This window comes from Piliocolobus tephrosceles, chromosome 10, assembly GCF_002776525.5.
Source record: "Piliocolobus tephrosceles isolate RC106 chromosome 10, ASM277652v3, whole genome shotgun sequence".
In the NCBI taxonomy this organism is placed as follows: domain Eukaryota; kingdom Metazoa; phylum Chordata; class Mammalia; order Primates; family Cercopithecidae; genus Piliocolobus; species Piliocolobus tephrosceles.
The window spans coordinates 107,589,614-107,611,744 of record NC_045443.1 but is presented as its reverse complement, the minus strand read 5'-3'; the positions used below and the strand labels follow the sequence as shown (position 1 = coordinate 107,611,744).

At 43.6% G+C, this 22,131-nt stretch overlaps 1 protein-coding gene across 4 annotated transcripts in view; it reads right to left on the bottom strand.

The window, feature by feature from the left end:
• The window catches only part of ANKRD13A (ankyrin repeat domain 13A), a 43,458-nt gene that overhangs the window by 3,605 nt on the left and 17,722 nt on the right, over positions 1-22,131 (bottom strand). The window contains exons 4-13 of one of the 4 annotated variants that reach the window (XM_023201840.1): positions 21,164-21,209; positions 18,754-18,897; positions 17,922-18,111; positions 12,858-12,924; positions 11,138-11,219; positions 8,880-8,941; positions 8,023-8,156; positions 7,017-7,174; positions 5,855-5,968; positions 2,327-2,487 (exon numbers count right to left, since the gene is read on the bottom strand). In XM_023201840.1, the coding sequence (XP_023057608.1) occupies positions 2,327-2,487; positions 5,855-5,968; positions 7,017-7,174; positions 8,023-8,156; positions 8,880-8,941; positions 11,138-11,219; positions 12,858-12,924; positions 17,922-18,111; positions 18,754-18,897; positions 21,164-21,209 (1,158 nt within the window). The remainder of the gene's footprint in view (positions 1-2,326; positions 2,488-5,854; positions 5,969-7,016; positions 7,175-8,022; positions 8,157-8,879; positions 8,942-11,137; positions 11,220-12,857; positions 12,925-17,921; positions 18,112-18,753; positions 18,898-21,163; positions 21,210-22,131) is intronic. The other 3 variants (XM_023201875.2, XM_023201943.1, XM_023201999.1) reach the window with 3 other exon arrangements.

Sequence of the window (22,131 nt, the reverse complement as noted above, 5' to 3'; positions counted from 1 at the left end):
CTGTTGTCCAGGCTCAAGGGTAGTGGTGTGATCGTAGCTCACTGTAGCCTTGACCCCCGGGGCACAAGAAATCCTCCCACCTCAGCCTCCTGACTAGTTGGGAATACAGATGCATAACACCATACTTGGCTTTTAAAATTTTTTGGTAGAGGCTAGGCATGGTGGCTCACACCTCTAATCCCAGCACTTTGGGGGGCCAAGGCTGGCAGATCACTTGAGGCCTGGAGTTTGAGATCAGCCTGGACAATATGGTGAAAACCCGTCTCTACTGAAAATACAAAAATTAGCTGGGTCTGGTGGTGCCCACCTGTAATCCCAGCTGCTCAGGTGGGTGAGGCATGAGAATCACTTGAACCTGGGAGGCAGAGGCTGCAATGAGCCAATATTGTGCCCCTGCACTCCAGCCTGAGCAAAAGAGTGAGACTCTGCCTCAAAAATTTAAAAAAAAAAAAAAAAAAAAAAAATTGGTAGAGATAGGATCTCATTATGTTGCCCAGGCTGGTCTCAAATTCCTGGGCTCAAACAATCCTCCCACCTTGGCCTCCCATAGTGCTGGGATTATAGGCATGAGCCACTGCACCCAGCCAATAATTCTTCTAGGGCAAGATTAGAAGACATAATTCAATATTGGTAGTCTTTGACTTTGGCTACTCCCCTTGTTAAAACTTACGGTCAACAAGGTTTATGAAGCTTCTTGGGAGCTGGCGAGGGGAGCTAAGCTCACTTACATAGGGAAAGGAAAAGCATACCAGGCTGATGGTGATGTCCAGGGGTCTTCTCCCAGGAGGCCTCCCAAAGGGAACATGCTTGCTTTGGGGTCTGGCTTGGAAAACTGAATGGGTCTGGGAATGGGGCCATGGTGGTGGCAGGGGGAAGTGGAGGAGGTAGACTCACATTACACAAGCACTAAGACTCAGGAATAGAACCAGAAAGCTACAAGCTTAAACCAGTGAGAACGCTGGAGTGTGAGCACTGTTCTCAAAGCAGCAGCCCTGTGAAGGCAGGGACTGCTTCCCAGAGAATTCCCAGCACCTGGCACAGAGCCTGGCACAAAGAAGGTACTCTGCAAAATCTGAATGAAGAATGGAAGAAAAAGTCAATTAACAAATAAATGGGCCAGGTGCGGTGGCTGACGCCTGTAATCCCAGCACTTTGGGAGGCCGAGGAGGGCCGATCACGAGGTCAGGAGACGGAGACCATCCTGGCTGACATGGTGAAACCTCGTCTGTACTAAAAATATAAAAAATTAGCCGGGCATGGTGGCGGGCGCCTGTAGTCCCAGCTACTCAGGAGGCTGAGGCAGGAGAATGGCATGAACCCCAGAGGCAGAGCTTGCAGTGAGCTGAGATCACGCCACTGCACTCCAGCCTGGCCAACAGAGAGAGACTCTGTCTCAAAAAATAAACAAACAAAGAAACAAACAAATAAATGGACTGCAGGAACCCAGGACATACCAGAGGGTGCTGGAGGCAGACCAGACCCTACCCTAGTACAGCCAGGAGCCACAGAAGGAAGGAGATGGAAGGAGTTGATGTTAGGGGAGGAGGACCTCAAGCCTTGGACTGTCCCAGGTAGGTGAGGCATGGAGGGAGAACCACATATGACAATAAAAGGTAACTGTTCCACTGGGTGCAGTGGTGCATGACTTTAGTCCCAGCTACTTGGGAGGCTGAGGTGGGAGGATCTCTTGACCCCAGGAGTTTTAGGGTACAATATGATCATGCTGGGGAATAGCCACTGCACTCCAACTTGGGCAACAAAAAGTCACACACACACACACACAAACACACACACACACACACGCACAGCCTACAGCTTACACAGGTCTGTCCTGTCCTTCGTTTTCTGTTTCACTAGAGACCCAGAGAGAGTTTAGGGAGATGATACCGTTTGTGGAGGGAATGGGATTCAAATCCACTTCATGACCTTCATCTGAGACTACAGACACATAGCAGACACATAGGTAATCCTTCAGGAAAAATATGATGGTGTGATTCAGGAAAAATATGATGGAATTTACTGCTTCAGTACTAGAAAATGAAGCACATCTCGAAAAGTACAGAATTACAAGCTATGTGCATGAAAATGAGGAAAAGGAAAGTCTGCCTGAAGACATCTTGTGAATGGTGCTGACTGGGATTATGTAGATGATCTCTTACATAACAAGTTTTTGTAAGAAGACCAGATGCACAAAGTACAACCTATGCAAATACCATGAATGTGTCAAACTTGATATTTAGAATAAATCTTTCAGATTAGCCAAACACTGAGGCTAACCCAGAGGGTAAGACCTCCCAAGACCTGCCATTTATTCTGATAAACCCACCTGGCTCCTGCTGGACTCAAGCAGACTTTGCTGGATGGCAAACTGCATTATCTCATAATCTTCATCTTGCAAATGCACATTTCTGCCATTGTCTTGAACATAGTAAGATTCGGGAATTTCAAACACAGATTGATCAACCTCAAAGTTTGTGATGTGGGAAGCTGAAACACAAAAGGCAACCGTCCAATGTCTGAGTTCATTACATTTCCACTCCAACTTTTTGCAAAAATGTTTTACATTAGGAAAAAAAGAAAGGCTCAAAATTGTAATAATCAAGGCTTACTATTATATGAGAGATTCTGAGGAAGCATGACAGAAAAAAGTGACAGAATACAGCTTTTTTCTTTTTCCTTGATTTTAGTGGAAAAAATGAACACATAGTCATAACAAATACACAAGACTGTAAAATGAAAAGCGAAGATTTCTCCCTCTAAACACATATACACAGTCACACCAATGTGTTTCTTCTTTTTGCATGAAGATACGTGGTAAATATATAAAACATAGTATCTATAAAATATCTGAACACTTGCCGGGCGCGGTGGCTCAAGCCTGTAATCCCAGCACTTTGGGAGGCCGAGACGGGCAGATCACGAGGTCAGGAGATCGAGACCATCCTGGCTAACACGGTGAAACTCCGTCTCTACCGAAAAAAAGTACAAAAAACTAGCCGGGCAAGGTGGCGGGCACTTGTAGTCCCAGCTACTCGGGAGGCTGAGGCAGGAGAATGGCGTAAACCCGGGAGGCGGAGCTTGCAGTGAGCTGAGATCCGGCCACTGCACTCCAGCCCGGGCGACAGAGCGAGACTCCATCTCAAAAAAACTAAAAAACAAAAAACAAAAAACAAACAAACAAACAAAAATCTGAACACTTAAAAATGATAATAATAGAGCAAATGCCTGTGTGCCCTTCACCTAAGACACAGAACACTATCAATAACTGCCGGGCACAGTGGCTCACGCCTGTAATCCCAGCACTTTGGGAGGCTGAGGTGAGCGGATTATGAGGTCAGGAGATCAAGACCATCCTGGCTAACATGGTGAAACCCTGTCTCTACTAAAAATACAAGGAAAAAATTAGCCGGGCATGGTGGCAGGCGCCTGTAGTCCCAGCTACTCAGGAGGCTGAGGCAGAAGAATGGCATGAACCTGGGAGGCAGAGCTTGCAGTGAGCCAAGATCGCGCCACTGCACTCCACTCCAGCCTGGGCGACAGAGCAAGACTCCATCTCAAAAAAAAAAAAAAAAAAAAAAAAAGCACTATCAATACCATACCACAGGCACATCCCTCGTTAACAATATCGCCTTCTTCCTCTCCAGAGGTAAATACATAATTCAGAATAGTTGTTTACACTGCCTAGCTCTTCTCTGGAGTTTGCCACATGTATATCATCCTAACAGTTTGTATTAGCCTGTTTGTGAACTCGACATAAATGGAATCATTGGAATTTCTTCTTCAAATTGGATTTTCTTCCTTCAACATGATGCTTTTGAAATTCAACAGTCTTGACGCACATAGCTATAAATGTTTATTTTCAATACTATATGCTATTCTGTTGTATTAACAGAGTACAATAGCACATTCTACCATCTCAGGACATTTGGGTTGTTTCCAGGTTTCTGCTGTTATGAGTGGATGCTGCTGCCCAGTACTGGGGTCTCCAGATGCTCGTGTGCATACGTTTCTTTAGGTACACATCTAGGAATTGGTAGGTCATACACATCTTCAGTTTACACAGTAATGCCAAATGTTTTCTTCAAGAACTATACCGATCTCCTCTTCCTGCCAAGAGTACATGAGTGTTCCTCAGCTGCACAACCTCATGAACACGTATCACCCAACTTTATTGCCACATGGGAACGTAAAGTTGTATATTATTGTCGAGTTCGTTTTGAAGTCTTAATTTATATACATTAAAATGCTATCTTTTAATTCCTCCTATTGGTAGACTATAGGGGAGAAACACAGGACCATCACAATAGTTGCGGAAAACGCATCTCACAAAAATCAATACTTAAAAATGGTAATAACTCTCAGCAAACTAGAAATATAAGAGAATAATGTCCTTCAACTAATAAGGGACATTTACAAAAAACCTACACAGATAACATCAAACCTAATGGCACAACAATCCTTCCTCCCCTAGAACCAGGAACAAGACAAGGACAGCCATTCCTACCCCTCTTACTTGACATTGTACTAGATGTCCTAGTCAGTCCAATAAGTCAAGAAAAAGAAATAAAAAGCTTAAAGATTGGAAAGGAAAAAGTAAAATTTTCTTTATTAATAGACAACATGACCATATATGTAAGAAATTCTAAGAAATCTACAAAAAAGTAAGACAAGTAAATTCAGCCATGTTACAAGATAAACAAGGTCAATTCTGGCCATGCAATTGTGCGAGAAAAAAAAAGATTAAAAAAATTTTTAAAAAAGACTCAAGGTCAAAATACAAAGCTCATTTATATTTCTATATACTAGTAATTGGAAAATGAAATTAAGAAAATAAGTCCATTTACAATTGCATCTAAAAATATGAATTGTATTGATGGCAAGGGAGCGTGAGGAAATCTGGGGGCATATGGAAATGCTATCTATCTTGACTGTGGCGGTGGTTACATAGATGCATACATTTGTCAAAACGTAGCTGGGTATGGTGGCTCACACCAGCACTTTGGGAGGCCAAGGTGGGTGGATCACGTGAGGTCAGGAGTTCCAGACCAGCCTAGCCAACATGGTGAAACCCAGTCTCTAATAAAAATACAAAAATCAGCCAGGCATGGTGGCACACACCTGTATTCCCAGATACTTGGGAGACTAGGCAAGAAAATCGCTTGAGCCTGGGAGGCAGAGGCTGCAGTGAGCAGAGATCATGCCACTGCACTCCAGCCTAGGTGACAGAGTGAGACTCTATATTCGAGAAAAAAAAAAAAAAAAAAAATGCACTGAACCGTCACACTTAAAATGAGAGCGTTTTATTGTATGTACATTATACTTCAATAAAGCTGATTTTTAAGAACATCCTGTCTTTTTAATATAACTAGGATCATACATATACTACAAGTTTTTCTTTGCTTAATCTAAACTAAATCTAAAGTTTTCTTTCATCCAACACAGACTCCCTCAGATATTCCAGCTTCAGAGTGAATTATGAATATGATGACTGGATTATAAATTTTTTTTTTTGAGATGTAGTTTTGCTCTTGTTACCCAGGCTGGAGTGCAATGGCGAAATCTCAGCTCACAGCAACCTCTGCACCTCCCACCCCCAACTGGGTTCAAGTGATTCTCCTGCCTTAGCCTCCCAAGTAGCTGGGATTACAGGTATGTGCCACCACACCTGGCTAATTTTGTATTTTAGTAGAGATGGGTTTTCTCCATGTTGGTCATGCTGGTCTCGAACTCCCAACCTCAGGTGATCCACCCGCCTCGGCCTCCCAAAGTGCTGTGATTACAGACATGAGCTACCACGCCCAGCCATAAAATTTTTTTTAAATAACAAAACTAAACTTTTTATTTATTTTTTTACCTGAATCAGCCTGGCTCCCTTCCACATTTTGAGATACAGATTCTTCGGCAGTGCTACAGCCATTAACATTTCCAAATGTAATCCGTGCATTTAAGACATGAAACAAGGGAATTTCTAACAAAATAAAAACTTTTATAAGTAAACTTTACTGAGAATAACAATAATAGTTATCATTTACTAAGTGCTTACTATGCCAAGTACTTTGATAAGTATAATTTTATTTAAGCCTCATAACAACCCTCCCCAATACACAGATGGGAAAACAGAGACTGAGAATTATGTATTTTCGGCCGGGCGCGGTGGCTCACACCTGTAATCCCAGAACTTTGGGAAGCCAAGGCAGGCTGATAACCTGAGGTCAGGAGTTCAAGACCAGCCTAACCAACATGATAAAAGCCCATCTCTACTAAAAATACAAAAATTAGCTGGGCGTGGTGGTGTACGCCTATAATCCCAGCTACTTAGGAGGCTGAGGCAGGAAAATTGCTTGAACCTGGGAGGTGGAGGTTGCAGTGAGCCAAGATCACGCCACTGCATTCCAGCCTTGGCAACAGAGCGAGACGCCGTCTCAAAAAAAAAAAAAGAGGGTTATGTACTTTCTCCTAGATCACAGTGAGTAAGTGATCGAGCCAGGGTTCAAGCATCATGATCATACAACTATCCAAAATTAATACTCTTCATGTGTAGTATGTATGAGATATATATATATATATATACACACACACACACGCACATATATACAGCATTATGCATACTTTACGCATACTAGCTTGGGATGTAGATCATATTTATGTATCAAAGGATCTTGGTGTCAACTGTCTTCTTCAAATAATTATCTAATTTGAAGTCTCATTGAAGTAAGGTTTGACATTAAAACAATGACTGTGTCATGTTTTTATGCCTTTTTACATCTGTCAGCACCATTTGCAAATAGAAATGATGGTTGGAGATCTCTTGATTTTGATATGCAAAATGAACCACCAATCATAACACTTCTTTAAATCAAATTAAACCACAGGAGAACTCTGACCTCCTCCATTATGTCTATAAGCTACTTTGAACTAAAGCATTCCAATTCCCTGAAGCATCCCGCCACCCACATGCTGCCACCCACAAACATGGGCAGAACCTCCAAGTGTTGCTGAAGTTTATTTAGCAGTACCTATTTTGACAGGAAATCCAGGTGGGAATTCCAATTTGATGAAATCTCTCAGTCTTGCAAAATGAGCACTCGTTCGAGCCATTAGGTCAATGATGGGAATGACCTGCTCCACGAGAGAGAGGGGAAACTCTTCACACATCCACAGCATTGCTTTAAACCTGCAGAATTCAACCGAGAAAAGACTGAGGCCATCTCCACCAGATGGGAAAAGGAGATTACTGCTATGCAGTAGGCTAGACAACAGCAGCCTTACTCTACACTCTGCCCAGTCATCTCTTAATTCGGACCTATTAAAGGTCAAATGTCTAGGGAGATGAGGAATTCACACCACCCTAAAATCTGGAAATCAAGGCAAGCGACTTGCATGACAACCTGCCACTATCAAAGTCTTAATTGACAGCAAGCATGAAGAAATGATAGCAGGTGGAAACAGTTTCATTTGAATTTGATCAGCTGAAGCTGGTTAGCAGTAAAAAAAAAAAAAAAAAAAAAAAAGGAATTCTTACATCCAATCTAGATTCTATTTGGAAAAGAGCTAATAACATGAACAATCTACTGTTGGCTTTCATGGCAAAGTAATTTTAAAATTATTTTTTATAAAAAGGGGCAGAGGAGGCCGGGAGCAGTGGCTTATGCCTGTAATCCCAGCACTTTGGGAGACCCAGGCGAGCAGATCATGAGGTCAGGAGTTCGCGACCAGCCTGACCAATATGGGGAAACCCCGTCTCTACTAAAAATATAAAAATTAACTGGGCATGGCGGCACGTGCCTGTAGTCCCAGCTATTCAGGAGGCTGAGGCAGGACAATTGCTTGAACCTGGGAGGCAGAGGTTGCAGTGAGCCAAGTTCATGCCATTGCACTCCAGCCTAGGCAACAGAACAAGACTTCGTTCATCTCCCCCGTAAAAAAAAGGGGGGGGCAGTGCAATGATTCAATGTAACACCATAAAACAGCACAATTTCTGAAACATACATAGGTTGAAAATGGCAGCTGAACCTCTCTTACTTCTGTGTTCTAATCGTCAGCTCTTTCGGCCTTCCAATGTCCCTGTCTTTCAGATCAAACTCTTCATTGAAGTACTCGTCAGGCGTGATGGCTGTGGGGTTGTTTGCAGTAGCACATTCCGTGGTGAGGTCCTGCTGAGCCAGAACTTGGGAGAGTCAGAAATGCCAAGTGATGTTCACAAGTGAAGGCCTACGGCACTCAGTGTCTGAGGTGGACGTGTTAACCAGCTAAGACCAAGAAGTTCTATTCACTAACCTTTTTGAATGGAACAAGAAAATCTATGAGGGTATCACCAAACTACATGGCAAGTCTAATGGATTTCTTCATTTCACAATATTTCTCTACTCTCCTTTAAATTTTTATCTCCTGATTATAGCAAAGAAAGAAAAATATCTGAAAGTTCATGAGACTTGGAAGACTTGGAGTTGAAGTTCTAGCTGTTTCCCTGTCTAGCTTTGACAGTGGAAAGGTCATTTTTCTGCCCCGCAGAGACATCTACTGTGCCAAGTTCACATAGTTACTGTGAGCACTGAGTAACGAAATATTTGTTAAGGTGCTCTGTTGCAATATAAAGTCCTGAGTCCTTTTTAAGTTCCATTTCTATAGAGAGTCCCCTGTTTATAATGGATAAGAGGGGAAGCACCTAATTTCTATAATCACTACCCCTCCTCTAAAATCTTTGTTTTCAAAGATTCACTCATCTAATTCTCTTCCAAGAGTATCTGAAATTCCAGCTTGGGGGTATCTTTGGCCTTTACAAAGAGTGGGCTGTTCAGGATCCAGTAAATGCCATCCCAGGCATAGACAAGTTGTTTCCTCTCATCTAACTGCAATGAAAGCTCATTGCCTCAACTTACCCCTTGTGCACCAAACTGGTGTTCCACAGTTCCCAGCAAAGATTCCAGTGGGTTCCTGTCCGCTACAGAGAGGGGGGAAGTTTAAAGTCTAATATTATATCTTACTTGTGGCTATAAAAAAAGATCTTCATTAAAGTTTCCGGTCCAAGCTAGCTCATTAGGAAATGCAATTACAGACTGGCTGATCAAATCATTCACAATAACCATAAACTAAGTTGTCCTTTATTGGGTGCTTTTCATGAGGATCTCTAAACCAGATAAACAGCTGTAATAATTAAAGCAGAATAATGGGAAGAGTCTGGATTTTGGAGTGAGCCAGACCTGGATTCCAACCCCACCTTGGCCACTCGCTATCCATGTGTTCTGGGCCTCGGTTCCCTCATCTGTCAAAGTGGAGTAATGGCAATGGTGGTGGTGGTGCTGGTGAACAATTACTGCATGCTTACCACATACTGCAGGCGCCATTCTAAAGGCTTCCACGTCGTAACTCATCTAATCCTCTCAATAACTCTAAGGAAGGTTGGATATCACCTGCATTTCACTGCTGAGGAAACTGAGGCACAGAGCAGAAGTAATTTCACAAGGCCATAGAGTTGGAGGGGCTGGGATGGGGCTGGGATGTGGCAACCACATGCAATGTTTTTGCTCAGACCCCAAGTTCTGTCTAAATCTTTCATCACAATAGTTTGGACTAAATCACTCATTCCAGTGATAAATGTTCTCAAATATCTTTATCTCCTTTTTTAGCTGAATTCCACAATTGTTCTTGATAACACATAAACAAGCCCTCATGAATAGCTTTAATTATAGTTGAGGCCAACTATGGGGAAACACCTCGAAGAATGAGTCAGACTAAGGAAATTATTTTTCCTTTTTCTTTTTTTTTAGACAGAGTCTAGCTCTGTCGCCCAGGCTGGAGTGCAGTGGGACAACCTTGGCTCACAGCAACCTCTGCCTCTGAGGTTCAAGCGATTGTCCTGCCTCAGCCTCCCCAAAGGCTGAGATGACAGGAGTATGCCACCACACCCGGTTACTTTTTATATTTTTAGTAGAGATGGGGTTTTACCATATTGGCCAGGCTGGTCTCAAACTCCTGGGTTCAAGTGATCTACCCACCTTGGCCTCCCAAGGTATTGGGATTATGGGATTACAGGTGTGAGCCACTGTGCCCAGCCAGGAATTATTTTTTTTTTTAGACAGAGTTTCTTTCTTGTTGCCTGGGCTGGAGTGCAATGGCGTGATCTTGGCTCACTGCAACCTCCGCCTGCCAGGTTCAAGTGATTCTCCTGCCTCAGCCTCCTGAGTAGCTGGGATTATAGGCATGTGCCACCACACCTGGCTAATTTTGTATTTTTTTAGTAGAGATGGGGTTTCTCCATGTTGGTCAGACTGGCCTCGAACTCCTGACCTCAGGTGATTCGCCCGCCTTGGCCTCCCAAAGTGTTGGGATTACAGGCGTGAGCTACCATGACTGGCCAGAAATTTTTTTTTTTTTTTTTTTTTTTTTTTGAGACAGAGTCTTGCTCTGTCGCCCGGGCTGGAGTACAGTGGCCGGATCTCAGCTCACTGCAAGCTCCGCCTCCCGGGTTCACGCCATTCTCCTGCCTCAGCCTCCGGAGTAGCTGGGACTACAGGCGCCCGCCACCTCGCCCGGCTAGTTTTTTGTATTTTTAGTAGAGATGTGGTTTCACCGGGTTAGCCAGGATGGTCTTGATCTCCTGACCTCGTGATCCGCCCGTCTCGGCCTCCCAAAGTGCTGGGATTACAGGCTTGAGCCACCGCGCCCGGCCCCCAGAAATTTTTATAAAAAAAAAGCTAGGGGCCAGGCACGGTGGCTCACACCTGCAATCTCAGCACTTTGGGAGGCTGAGGCAGGTGAGTATCACCTGATGTCAGGAGTTCGAGACCAGCCTGGCCTACATGAAGAAACCCTGTCTCTACTGAAAAATACAAAAAATTAACCAGGTGTGATGGTGGGTGCCTGTAATTCCAGCTACTCAGGAGGCTGAGGCAGGAGAATCACTTGAACCCGAGAGGCAGAGGTTGCAGCAAGCTGAGATCGCGCCACTGCACTCCAGCCTGGTTGACAGGGCGAGACCTTGTCTCAAAAAAAAAAAAAAAAAAAAAGAGAAGTAGTTAGGGTTCGGTTTAACACATCCCAATCACATTAACCCTAAACTTAACAGAGCCAACAAAGAGTTCCCTCTAGGCTTAAAAAATAACAACAAAACAGGAGGTGGTAGGGTGGTGGTGATTACCTTTATATCTCTTTTTTTCCTCCTCGGTCAGATGTTCTGTGCGTATTTTGGTGATCACATTCACATTGTTTACTGTGTAAACCTGAGAGGTGTATGCGAAAGAAAACAGTGACACAGGGAATCAAAACTCCAAAAATAAGCACAGCAAAAGCAAGAATGCTGAAGCAAAAAAACAGAAAACAATCCAGCAAAGTAAAAATCAGAAATGGTTAACTATCATTTAGGGTCCTTCAGAGAAAGTATATAAACTATCAACTGAAAAATGCATCAGCAGTTACCTCCCGTATTTGACAGTTTTAATACCGAGGAGTTAGCAGTGACAGGCTGTATCTTCCTGCTTGCCCTGCTGTGGCTAAACAGTCTCAAACAAATGCCCTGCAATCTAGGTTTCCACCTGGGTTTCTATTAAACTAAGGTACCCAAATCAGGATCCTGTACTTCTGTTGGTAAATTTTTTTTTTTTTTTTTTTTGAGACAGAGTCTCCCTCTGTTGCTCAGGCTGGAGTGCAGTGGCGTGATCTCGGCTCACTGCAGCCTCCGCCTCCTGGGTTCAAGCGATTCTCGTGCCTCAGCCTCCAGAGTAGCTGGGATTACAGGCGTGTGCTACCATGTCTGGTTAATTTTTGTATTTTTAGTAGAGATGGGGTTTCACCATGTTGGCCACACTGGTCTCAAAATCCTGGCCTCAAGTGATCTGCCTACTTGGGCCTCCCAAAGTGCTGGGATTACAGGCGTGAGCCACCGCACCCTGCCTCTGCTGGTAATCTTGTAATACTAGTATGACTCAGACAGCCATCTGCTGGGCAGAAGAGAAAGGTATGAACACAAGGTTCTCTAGACTTACGAGCTTTAGAGAAAACCAGCAAGTCACTATTTTTAAGGCATTCCATGCACTGACAAAAATTATTGTAACTGCCAGAGTAAATGCTCTGTTATCAAGGACAACTGGGGAATATGGTCATCTAGAAAATCAAACATAACAGTTAACAGAGAATTCTCTCTATATGCCACGTGAGGAGCCCCAACATTGAAAGCTGTAGAAAACACACTCAGCACTAGGACAAGTGCTTCTAAATGTATCTTGCTGAGCATGACGTAAACTTTCTTTCCTCACTCAGAGGCCACCAGAGGACCCTGCAGCACTGGGCTCCATCACCAAAAGCCATCAAGCCCTGCTGTACTGTGGGACTGAAAGGCCAGGAAACAGAGCTTTCCAGATGACAAAATGCCAGATGACTGTATCGACAATCGTCTCCATGATTACAACTATGTTTTAAATGCACTGATGTCATGCAAATGGGCTGTGAGCCTTCTGACTACAATTAAGCTGATTTAGCAGAAAAGAGACTCAAAAGCTACTACACAATATTTGAACACATGTGAAGTCTAATTCTTCCTCTTTTTTTTTTTTTTTTTTTTTTTAATAATTAAGGGAATGACTAGCTTGTCATCTCCTACCAGAACAACTGGTACCTGTACTCACTTCTCTACAATATTGTTTCTCTTTGGCATAGCTACAGACCTCCTCAGGGCATGCTATCCCATTTTCTGAAAGTCAAATAAGACAAAATAAAAAATCCAAGTGAGAGACACATTAGACAGTTCTCATTCCCCAGAGCATCTCCATGGCACAGATGCATGAAAAAAACGGGAACAGATTCCTCATTTGCATAGAAGCTAAATAGCTATATTAAATCTTATTTTAAGAGTTTCCTTTTACCTTTGCTTCGTAACCATTAACAACTTCTGCTTTATCTGTCCTCCAGCCCCAGAATCCGGATTTAGTTCTGATAAAAAGTGAACACCACAAATTTCTACATGTACAATATGCCATTCAGATTTATATCTGCAGCCTTTATAGTTTCTTCCCCCCAGCTTAAGTTAGTGAAGGACACTTAGAAATCATGGTCCTATTGTCCACAGAAGGCGGCTAGCACTGACAGATGGCTTGTGCACCCCCACCCTCCTCCCACAGTTATTAATCAATTTGCCTCACCCCAGGCATAGAAAGCCTCCAATCTTGGCTTCTTTACAAAACTGCCAGCATTGAGGACAAAGGTGGTGACATTTATTGCACAGCAGTCCCAAAGAAGTGAGTGAAGATGACCAACATCCAAGGGCTCGCCACAAGGTGGTAACCAGGTCAGAGCATTTATCTGAGTCATCTTAACTGGGGACATGGATGTCAGTGGTGGGATCTCCACAAGTAGTCACATCTCAATCGAGCAATTCTTAGAACAATGAGGCACAGACCATCCTGTTCCTTGCAAAAGAGCAGGTGGGCCAGGAACTCATCACTGTGGTGAGCTGCTTGGAGATGCCATTAGGCCTGCAAAATGGCTATGAGTCACATGTTTGGGCAGGTTTGGTGCAGCAAGGGAAAGGATGTGAAAAATAGATTTTTTTTTTAGCCCAGCTGTTAATTCCATCTTGTGGAACTCCTTTTAAAGTAGCCCAGCATTCCAGTGGCAGATGCAGTACTGGTAATATGCCCAAAATCTCAGTTATTCAACTCAACATACTCCTGAAAAAAATGTATTTAGGAACCAAGAGCAGTCAGAAGGCTCTGATTCTTTTTCAAAGCAGTTTGCCCTGGGAAACGCTGCTTCTCACAGGGGGCCCCTGACCAGCCCTACCCTTTGTCTAGGACATCACATCCCAGCTCCTCTTGGCCTTGGCTAGGGCAACAGCCTGACTTCTGCTCTGACTACTGAGTGAGTTGGGACGTCACGCAGGAAGCTCAGGGAATGGCAGCAGGTCAGCCACGTTACAAAGAACATATGTGGTTATTTGCATTTTGTGTTTCCAAATAGTTTGCTTTTCTTCTAATGGGATTTGGTCAGTGAAATTAGTCCAGATGGTATAATGAGTTTATGCGTGTATTTTAGCCCATCAGAACAGGAGGGATCAGAGCTCCATTTTCCTACTAGTTGTCTATAATTAGGACAGCACGACCCAAGGATGGAAACAGAGGAATCCTAACAGGATTATACCAAATGCTATCTCCAACTTACACTTCAGAAACAAGATAACAGTCACAGGGAGAAGGTAAGGAACCAGACTCAATTGATTAATAAGCCACAGTCCCCTTTTATCATTAATACCAGAAAACTGAGATAGTCTTTTTCCTTCAATCCTCAGTTCCTTGTTTGCTTAAGTCACTTGATGTCTTGGCACAGGAAGTCACTGTTTTCTGGCACAGACTCTTCTGATGGATGGAAGGATGACTACGTCTGCTCCATCTCACCCTTCATACACTCTGGGAAGACGGCACTATGCTTTTCTCCCAAGGCACCACCAAGCTCCTCACTGGGTTACCTCTGCTCCTTCGGCAATCCTGCCTCTACTGCCCTTAGCATTTCCATTCTTTTTTTTGGAAACAGAGTCTCACACTGTCACCCAGGCTGGAGTGCAGTGGCACGATCTCGGCTCACTGCAAGCTCCACCTCCCACCTCCTGGGTTCAAGTGATTCTCTTGCCTCAGCCTCCTGAGTAGCTGGGACTACAGGCGCCCACCACCACATCCGTCTAATTTTTTTGTATTTTTAGTAGAGATGGGGTTTCACCATTTTAGCCAAGATGATCTTGATCTCCTGACCTCATGATCCGCCTGCCTCGGCCTCCAAAAGTGCTGGGATTACGGGTGTGAGCCACCGTGCCCGGCCCAGCATTTCCACTCTTGGAAGCAGTTTAGTTATTCAACCCAATGTTCATACCCTGTTTTAAATTTTAATCTCCTAATGACTCTGTGGCCCTTGGTAACTTTGCATGCAAATGCATCCGAAGATGATAGAACACGTGGCTTCCCTCTCGTGCCATTTTCTCCTCTGCCTGTCTCCACTGAGACCACCACACCAAAGGCCACTTCACAGGCACTGTGTCTTGGTGGTTGCTACACAATCTGGAGAAAGGCTCTGAAGGTGGCAGGGAATATTTTGTTTGAGGTGGGCAAGCGTAATCTTTCAGAGAAGGGAAAAATTCAAACTGCAATCACAGTGTATATACAGCAGGCCAGAAATTCATCAGGGCACGGTATCAATTTGCCCACATAAGCTCTGAGTAACAGATTAGAAAAAAGTGGACAAAAGTGACCATCAAAAAATGAGAGAGGGAGCTGGGTGTGGTAGCTCATGCCTGTAATCCCAGAACTTTGGGAGGCCAAAGTAGGCGGGTCACCTGAGACCAGGAGTTCAATACCAGCCTGGCCAACATGGTGACGTCTCTACGAAAATACAAAAATTAGCTGGGCACAATGGAGGGTGCCTGTAATCCCACCTCCTCAGGAGACTGAGGTATGAGAATTGCTTGAACCCGGGAGGCAGAGGTTGCAGTGAGCTGAGATCATGCCATTGCACTCCAGGCTGGGCGACAGAGCGAGAAGCCATCTCAAAAAAAAAAAAAAAAAAAAAGAAAGAAAAGAAAATGAGAGAAGGCCACACCTTCCAATTCAATCAAATGAATACTCAAACCTCTGATCAGAAGTAAATTCACACACTTTTTGTACCAACAAACCTCACATTCAAAAGCAGCTATATTCTTTTTGTAGCTGGTATCAATTCTAAGGAGTGGCTCAATTCTTGCTCAGTGCATGACAAGCACACATTTAATTCTGAGCACCATTAAAACAAAGCAGCTGTCTTCCAAAACTTCTCTCAGCAACACACTGTCAGTTGCAAGACAGTGAGCTTGAGCACTCTGAAAACCCTGTGGGCTCTGGGGCTGGGCGCAGTGGCTCACACCTGTAATCCCAGCACTTTGGGAGGCTGAGATGGTGGATCACGAGGTCAGAAGCTCAAGACCATCCTGGTTAACACGGTGAAACCCCGCCTCTAATAAAAATACAAAAAAATTAGCCGGGTGTGGTGGCGGGCGCCTGTAGTCCCAGCTACTCCAGAGGCTGAGGGCAGCAGAATGGCCTGAACCCAGGAGGCAGAGCTTGCAGTGAGCCGAGATCGCGCCACTGCACTCCAGCCTGGGCGACTGAGCGAGACTCCTTCTCAAACAACAACAACAACAACAAAAAACAGAAAACCCTGTGGGCGCAAAAATACAAAAATGTGCCTTAGTCCTCAGTACAAATGGAATATGCCATCATTTCTCATTTACACTCAGTGGGGTAACAGCCAGGAATTGTCAGGCTCTCTTCATAAATCACACTTCAACAAACAATGACTCTGGCAACTTTACTGTTGAACAATATGAGGAACAATGTCTCTTCTCAAGACATTTTAAGAGTCCTGGACTTTGGAGACTTCATCTCCAGATTCACTCCATTATTTCTTTCAGCTAAGGAAACAAAACTGGAGAGATGAGGCCACTTGCCCAAAGTCACACAGTTATTTAGGAGCCCTGCGGATGGCACTCAGCTCCTCCCCCTCTCATGCCTACAGATGAACAGTGGCAGAAAAGGCAGCCTCCTCTGCCTTCTGGGGATACAAACAGAGCCCTAAGCTGAAGGCGCCCTCCCTGCCTGCAGAGGGGTACGCGGAAGCCTGGAAATGTCTTTCCACGATCCTCCAAGGGAAATCCAGTCAGTCCCTAAATTTTGCTGTCCCCAAAAGACAGCGAATGTCAACTGGCCAGGCCAGTGCAAGGAGGCTGGCAGAAGAGGACTGACCCACCCTCCAGGGATGCTACCCTCCTGTCCTAGCAGCAGCCCTGGACAGATGTCCTAATTCCACCGCTCAATCTAAATTAGAAGAAAAGGATACTTAACAAGTTTTATGCTTGACTAAACAAATTTATTAACCAATTTTATTATTAGAAAAAAGAAGAAAAGAAAAATATAATGAGAGGACAGTTGTTATATTCATCAAGAGAAAAGAAGGCCTAAGTCCAGGATAATAGTGTCCATTTTCTCAGGCTAAGCTACTTAGGCTGCAGAGAGCTGGATGTGACATCCTAGGCAAATATTATCAGGATAATAGTGTCCATTTTCTCAGGCTAAGCTACTTTGACTTGCAGAGAGCTGGATGTGACATCCTAGGCAAATATTATCAGGATAATAGTGTCCATTTTCTCAGGCTAAGCTACTTTGACTTGCAGAGAGCTGGATGTGACATCCTAGGCAAACACCATCAGTGCTCGTAGGACTCCATCCGGTCAGTGTTCTCCACTGTAGACACAGGCAAACAGCTTTGACAGCCTCTACTCAAAGGCCCTCCAAGCCCTCCATGTGGCCCAGAGGCACATGACCAGTGATGGTGTTCTCATCTGGATTAACCAAGGCACAGACCTCTCTGGAGAATTCTTTATGAGTCTGGAACAGAACTGAATCCCCTCCAGATTCTTGCTCTAAACCATTAAACCTCACAGGTGAGTTAGAAAAAAAAACCAAACAAACATTTAACTATATAGTAAGTGTGAATTTGACTGACCAATATCAGTACAACGGAACTCAGTACTGGGTCAATTCTAACCTCCAGAAACTTCAAGCTCCGTGGTCTGGGACTGAGTGTTATGGATCCATAAACATCAAGACAAAAATAAGATTCAAGTAAAAGCCACTAGAAAGGGCACATAAAAGAAAAAGAAGACATTTCTTCATATTCCTCATGTTGGTTAAGTCTTAGAAGACTTAACCAATGTGCTATAAAAATGATGGATGGTGTCGAGTGTCAGCTACAATTTCTATTGGTTAGAGATCAATCTTAAAACTCATTAGTGTTTATTATGTCATATTAGAAAAAACCCAATCCATCCATAATTTCCAATTCATACATACACGTCACTCAAGATGGCAGCATGGGGATTAGACCTTAAAATTTAGAGTCTAAATTTGTACCTTTCAAAAGCAATATTTTTAGTATCGAGGCTGGTGTTAATGACTGGGCTTGTGAGCCGCCTCTCAACTTCCCTGCTTTTTGGCTTCATCAAGTCCAGAGTGAGGCGCTCCATTTCTTGGGAAAGGTCGAAGTGTTCAGTGGTGACCACTTTGTCGTCGTGGTTGACTTCCATCAACTCCGCCCAGTTGTCTATTAATGGAAACAAAGACATAACTAAGCACAAAGCAGGGAAGATGCAAAAACAAGGAAGCTTCGTATGTTAAAATGCATCATCTTTCACGTGTGTCCTCCCAGGTGCTATCTGATAAAACCTACAGTATACTGATTATTGACTACCTATTTGCATCTATCTGACCAGCGTTCCACAATACATAGGAAGCTCTGAGTCATCTTCCCCAAAGATGCAGAATTTTTAAATAATTTGCATTCTTATTAGCAATATATTCCATCAACGTCCTTTATAAAACATATTATTACAGAATTCATAGAAATTATGTATGCACAACATTGGGTGAGCAATGCCATTTCTCATGCCTGATTATGGAGGGTTATACAGAGATACACACAAAATGCCTGTGCTCAAAGGCTCAGGAAAGTGAAGCAGACACATCACAAAGGTAACTGCTGGGTGGTAAAGGACACATGAAGGAGAACTAGCCAGACAAGAACAAAGACAGGGATGGAGAACTGAATAATTAATAAGAATAACCAAAAAACATGCCCTAGGAAAGATCAGACAGAAAAGGCACATGAATGTGAAAGCATTTTGATGGTTAAAAATCACCCTGTAATTTCGCTTGAGCAGTGATTACTACAAGAGAAGTCACTCACCTTCTCCCTTAAATATAAAACTACGCCTCCCTCTTATCCAGCTCATGTTTTCAAATCCCAGCAATGTGATATCGACGCGCAGTTTGGCACCACTTTTCCAGATGCGACAGACATCATTCGGGCATATTCTAGAAACCAAGGGCACTGGAGGAGAGAAGTGTACTACTGAGAAAAACTCAAGGGCCAAGTAGAACACCTAAGCCAGGAAATCAGGATTCTGATTTAACAAAAGGAGGGGAGTGGCAAGATGGTGACCATCAAACAACTGGACGTCTTGGCTGTCATATCTACCATACAGGAAATCACTCTTGAAAAATAAAAATGAAGGTTCCGTTCCATTCATCAGAAAAAAAGTCTAAATAAATTTCCCAAGAGTATTCTTGATCCCGAAATGAGCCCCACTTTATAGTGGAGTCTGTCCCCACTATGTAGGGTCTGTCCGTCTGGTCTTCTTCACTCACATATGCAACTCTTGCCATATGGTTGTGGCCTTCCATATTGTCATATCCACCATTCAGAGTATCAAATGTCTAACGTATGCCACTTTTTTTTTTTTTTTTTTTTTTGAGACGGAGTCTTGTTCAGTCGCCCAGGCTGGAGTGCAGTGGTGCGATCTTGGCTCACTGCAACCTCCACCTCCTGGGTTCAAGCAATTCTCCCACCTTAGCTTCCTGAGTAGCTGGGATTACAGGCACCCAACATCATGCCCATGCCCGACTAATATTTGTATTTTTGTAGAGACGGGGTTTCACCATGTTGGCCAGACTGGTCTTGAACTCCTGGCCTCAGGTGATCTTCCCACCTCAGTCTCCCAAAGTGCTGGGATTACAGGCGTGAGCCACCGCACCCAGCCTAAGTATGCCACTTTTTAACAAAACCTAAAATAAGAGTGACCATGTACATTAGAAAAAAATTTCATTTCGGCCGGGCGCGGTGGCTCAAGCCTGTAATCCCAGCACTTTGGGAGGCCGAGACGGGCGGATCATGAGGTCAGGAGATCGAGACCATCCTGGCTAACACAGTGAAACCCCGTTTCTACTAAAAAAATACAAAAAACTAGCCAGGCGAGGTGGTGGGCGCCTGTAGTCCCAGCTACTCGGGAGGCTGAGGCAGGAGAATGGCGTGAACCCGGGAGGCGGAGCTTGCAGTGAGCTGAGATCCGGCCACTGCACTCCAGCCTGGGCGACCGAGCAAGACTCCGTCTCAAAAAAAAAAAAAAAAAAAAACAAAAAGAAAAAGAAAAAAATTTCATTTCTCAAAACAATCTGAAGTTCTATTATGTTATGTACTTTTATGTCATTTAAACGTTTCATACAAATATGACTTCTTGCCTGAAAGGGAAGTCTGGAAATGGAAACAGCTGAAACCTGGAAGTTAGGAGTTATCGTTAACTCATCTACAAGAAATAAAAGTAGAACATCTATGGAAATATACTGTCAGTCAATTGCCTATGTAATACTTTAGAGAAATATATCCATTTTGTTTAAAAAAAAAAAAAAGCTATTTCAGTATTCATCTCAGCTTGTTTAGAATAACAGGTTTAAAAGAATCAAGCTAAACCACATAAGGAAATTAGTAAATTATGGTAAATCTACTTATTAAAATTCTAGCAATTTAAAGTGACATTTTGGGCCGGGTACGGTGGCTCATGCCTGTAATGCCAGCACTTTGCGGGGCTGGGGCAGGTGGATCAGCTGAGGTCAGGAGTTCGAGACCAGCCTGGCCAATATAATGAAACCCCATCTCTACTAAAAATACAAAAATTAGGCTGGGCATGGTAGCTCATGCCTGTAATCCCAGTACTTTGGGGGACTGGGGTGGGTGGATCACCTGAGGTCAGGAGTTTGAGACCAGCCTGGCTAACACGGTGAAACCCCACTCTCTACTAAAAATACAAAAATTAGCTGGGCACAGTGGCATGTACCTGTAATCCCAGCTACTCAGGAGGCTGAGGCATGAGAATCACTTGAATCTGGGAGACGAGGATTACAGTGAGCCAAGGTTGTGCCACTACACTCCAGCCTGGGCAACAGAGTGAGACTCTGTCTCAAAAAAATAAAAATAAAAATAAAGTGACATTTTAAAACTAGTAATACAGATGTCAGCTATAAATGACAAAAGGAAGAAATGAAACTGTCTATATACTATCTTCATGAATGCTTGGGAGGAAAAGTCCTATGCATCGGGGGGGGAAGACTGGATGAAAAACACATAAAGCATTAAAAGTTAATGCTTTTAATGCATTAAAAGTTAAATGGGACTATCGGTGATTATTTTTCCTTATTCTTCACCATATATTTCCTTGATTAAAAAAAAAAGTACATGTAACTTTTATAAAGGAAAAATAAACCTACATGCGGGCTAAGTAAATTTAGAAAGAGAAATAAATAACAAGCCCACAGCCACTCACCCCAGCTGGTGAATTCCCATTTCATCTGCACATAGAAATCCGGAGCCTGAAGGGCAGACAAAGGTTTAAAACAGATTACCCTTGGCACTATCAACACAACATAAGCAGGGGTTAACAGGGTTCTTAAAAACCCTGGGTTTCAAATAAAAAAAAAAAAAAGAAAAAAGAAAAGAGAAAATAAGAAGAAACAAAATATAAGCCCCTAGCCGGGTGAGGTGGCTCACGCCTGTAATCCCAGCACTTTGGGAGGCTGAGGCGGGTGATGACTTGCGCTCAGGAATTTGACACCAGCCTGGACAACATGGCAAAACCCTATCTCTACAAAAAATACAAAAAGTAGCTGGCTATGGTTTTTCACTCTAGTCCCAGTTACTCAGGAGGCTGAGGTGGGAGGATTGCTTGAGGCCAGGAGGTGGAGGCTACAGAGAGCCAAGATTGCACTACTGCACTCCAGCCTGGGTGACAGAGTGAGATACTATATCAAAAAAAAAAAAAAAGAAAAAGAAAAAACAAGTGTAAGCCCATTACTTATTATATATTAAAGTGTTATTTTACCTCGATATAAAATGTCTAGATGTTAAGAAAGTGAACAGATGGCTGGGCGCAGTGGCTCACTCATGCCTGTAATCCCAGCATGTTGGGAGGCCGAGGCGGGTGGATCAGTTAAGATCAGGAGTTCGAGGCCAGCCCGGCCAATATGGTGAAACTCCATCTGCACTACAAATACAAAACTTGGCTGGGCATGGTGGCACACGCCTGTAATCCCAGCTACTGGGGAGGCTGAGGCAGGAGAATCACTTGAACCTGGGAGACAGAGGTTGCAGTGAGGCGAGATCACATCTTTTGACAGAGTGAGACCCCATCAAAAGAGAAGAAAGGAACGGAAAGGGAAAGGGAAAGGGAAAGGGAAAGGGAAAGGAAGAAGGAAGGAAGGAAGGAAGGAAGGAAGGAAGGAAGGAAGGAAGGAA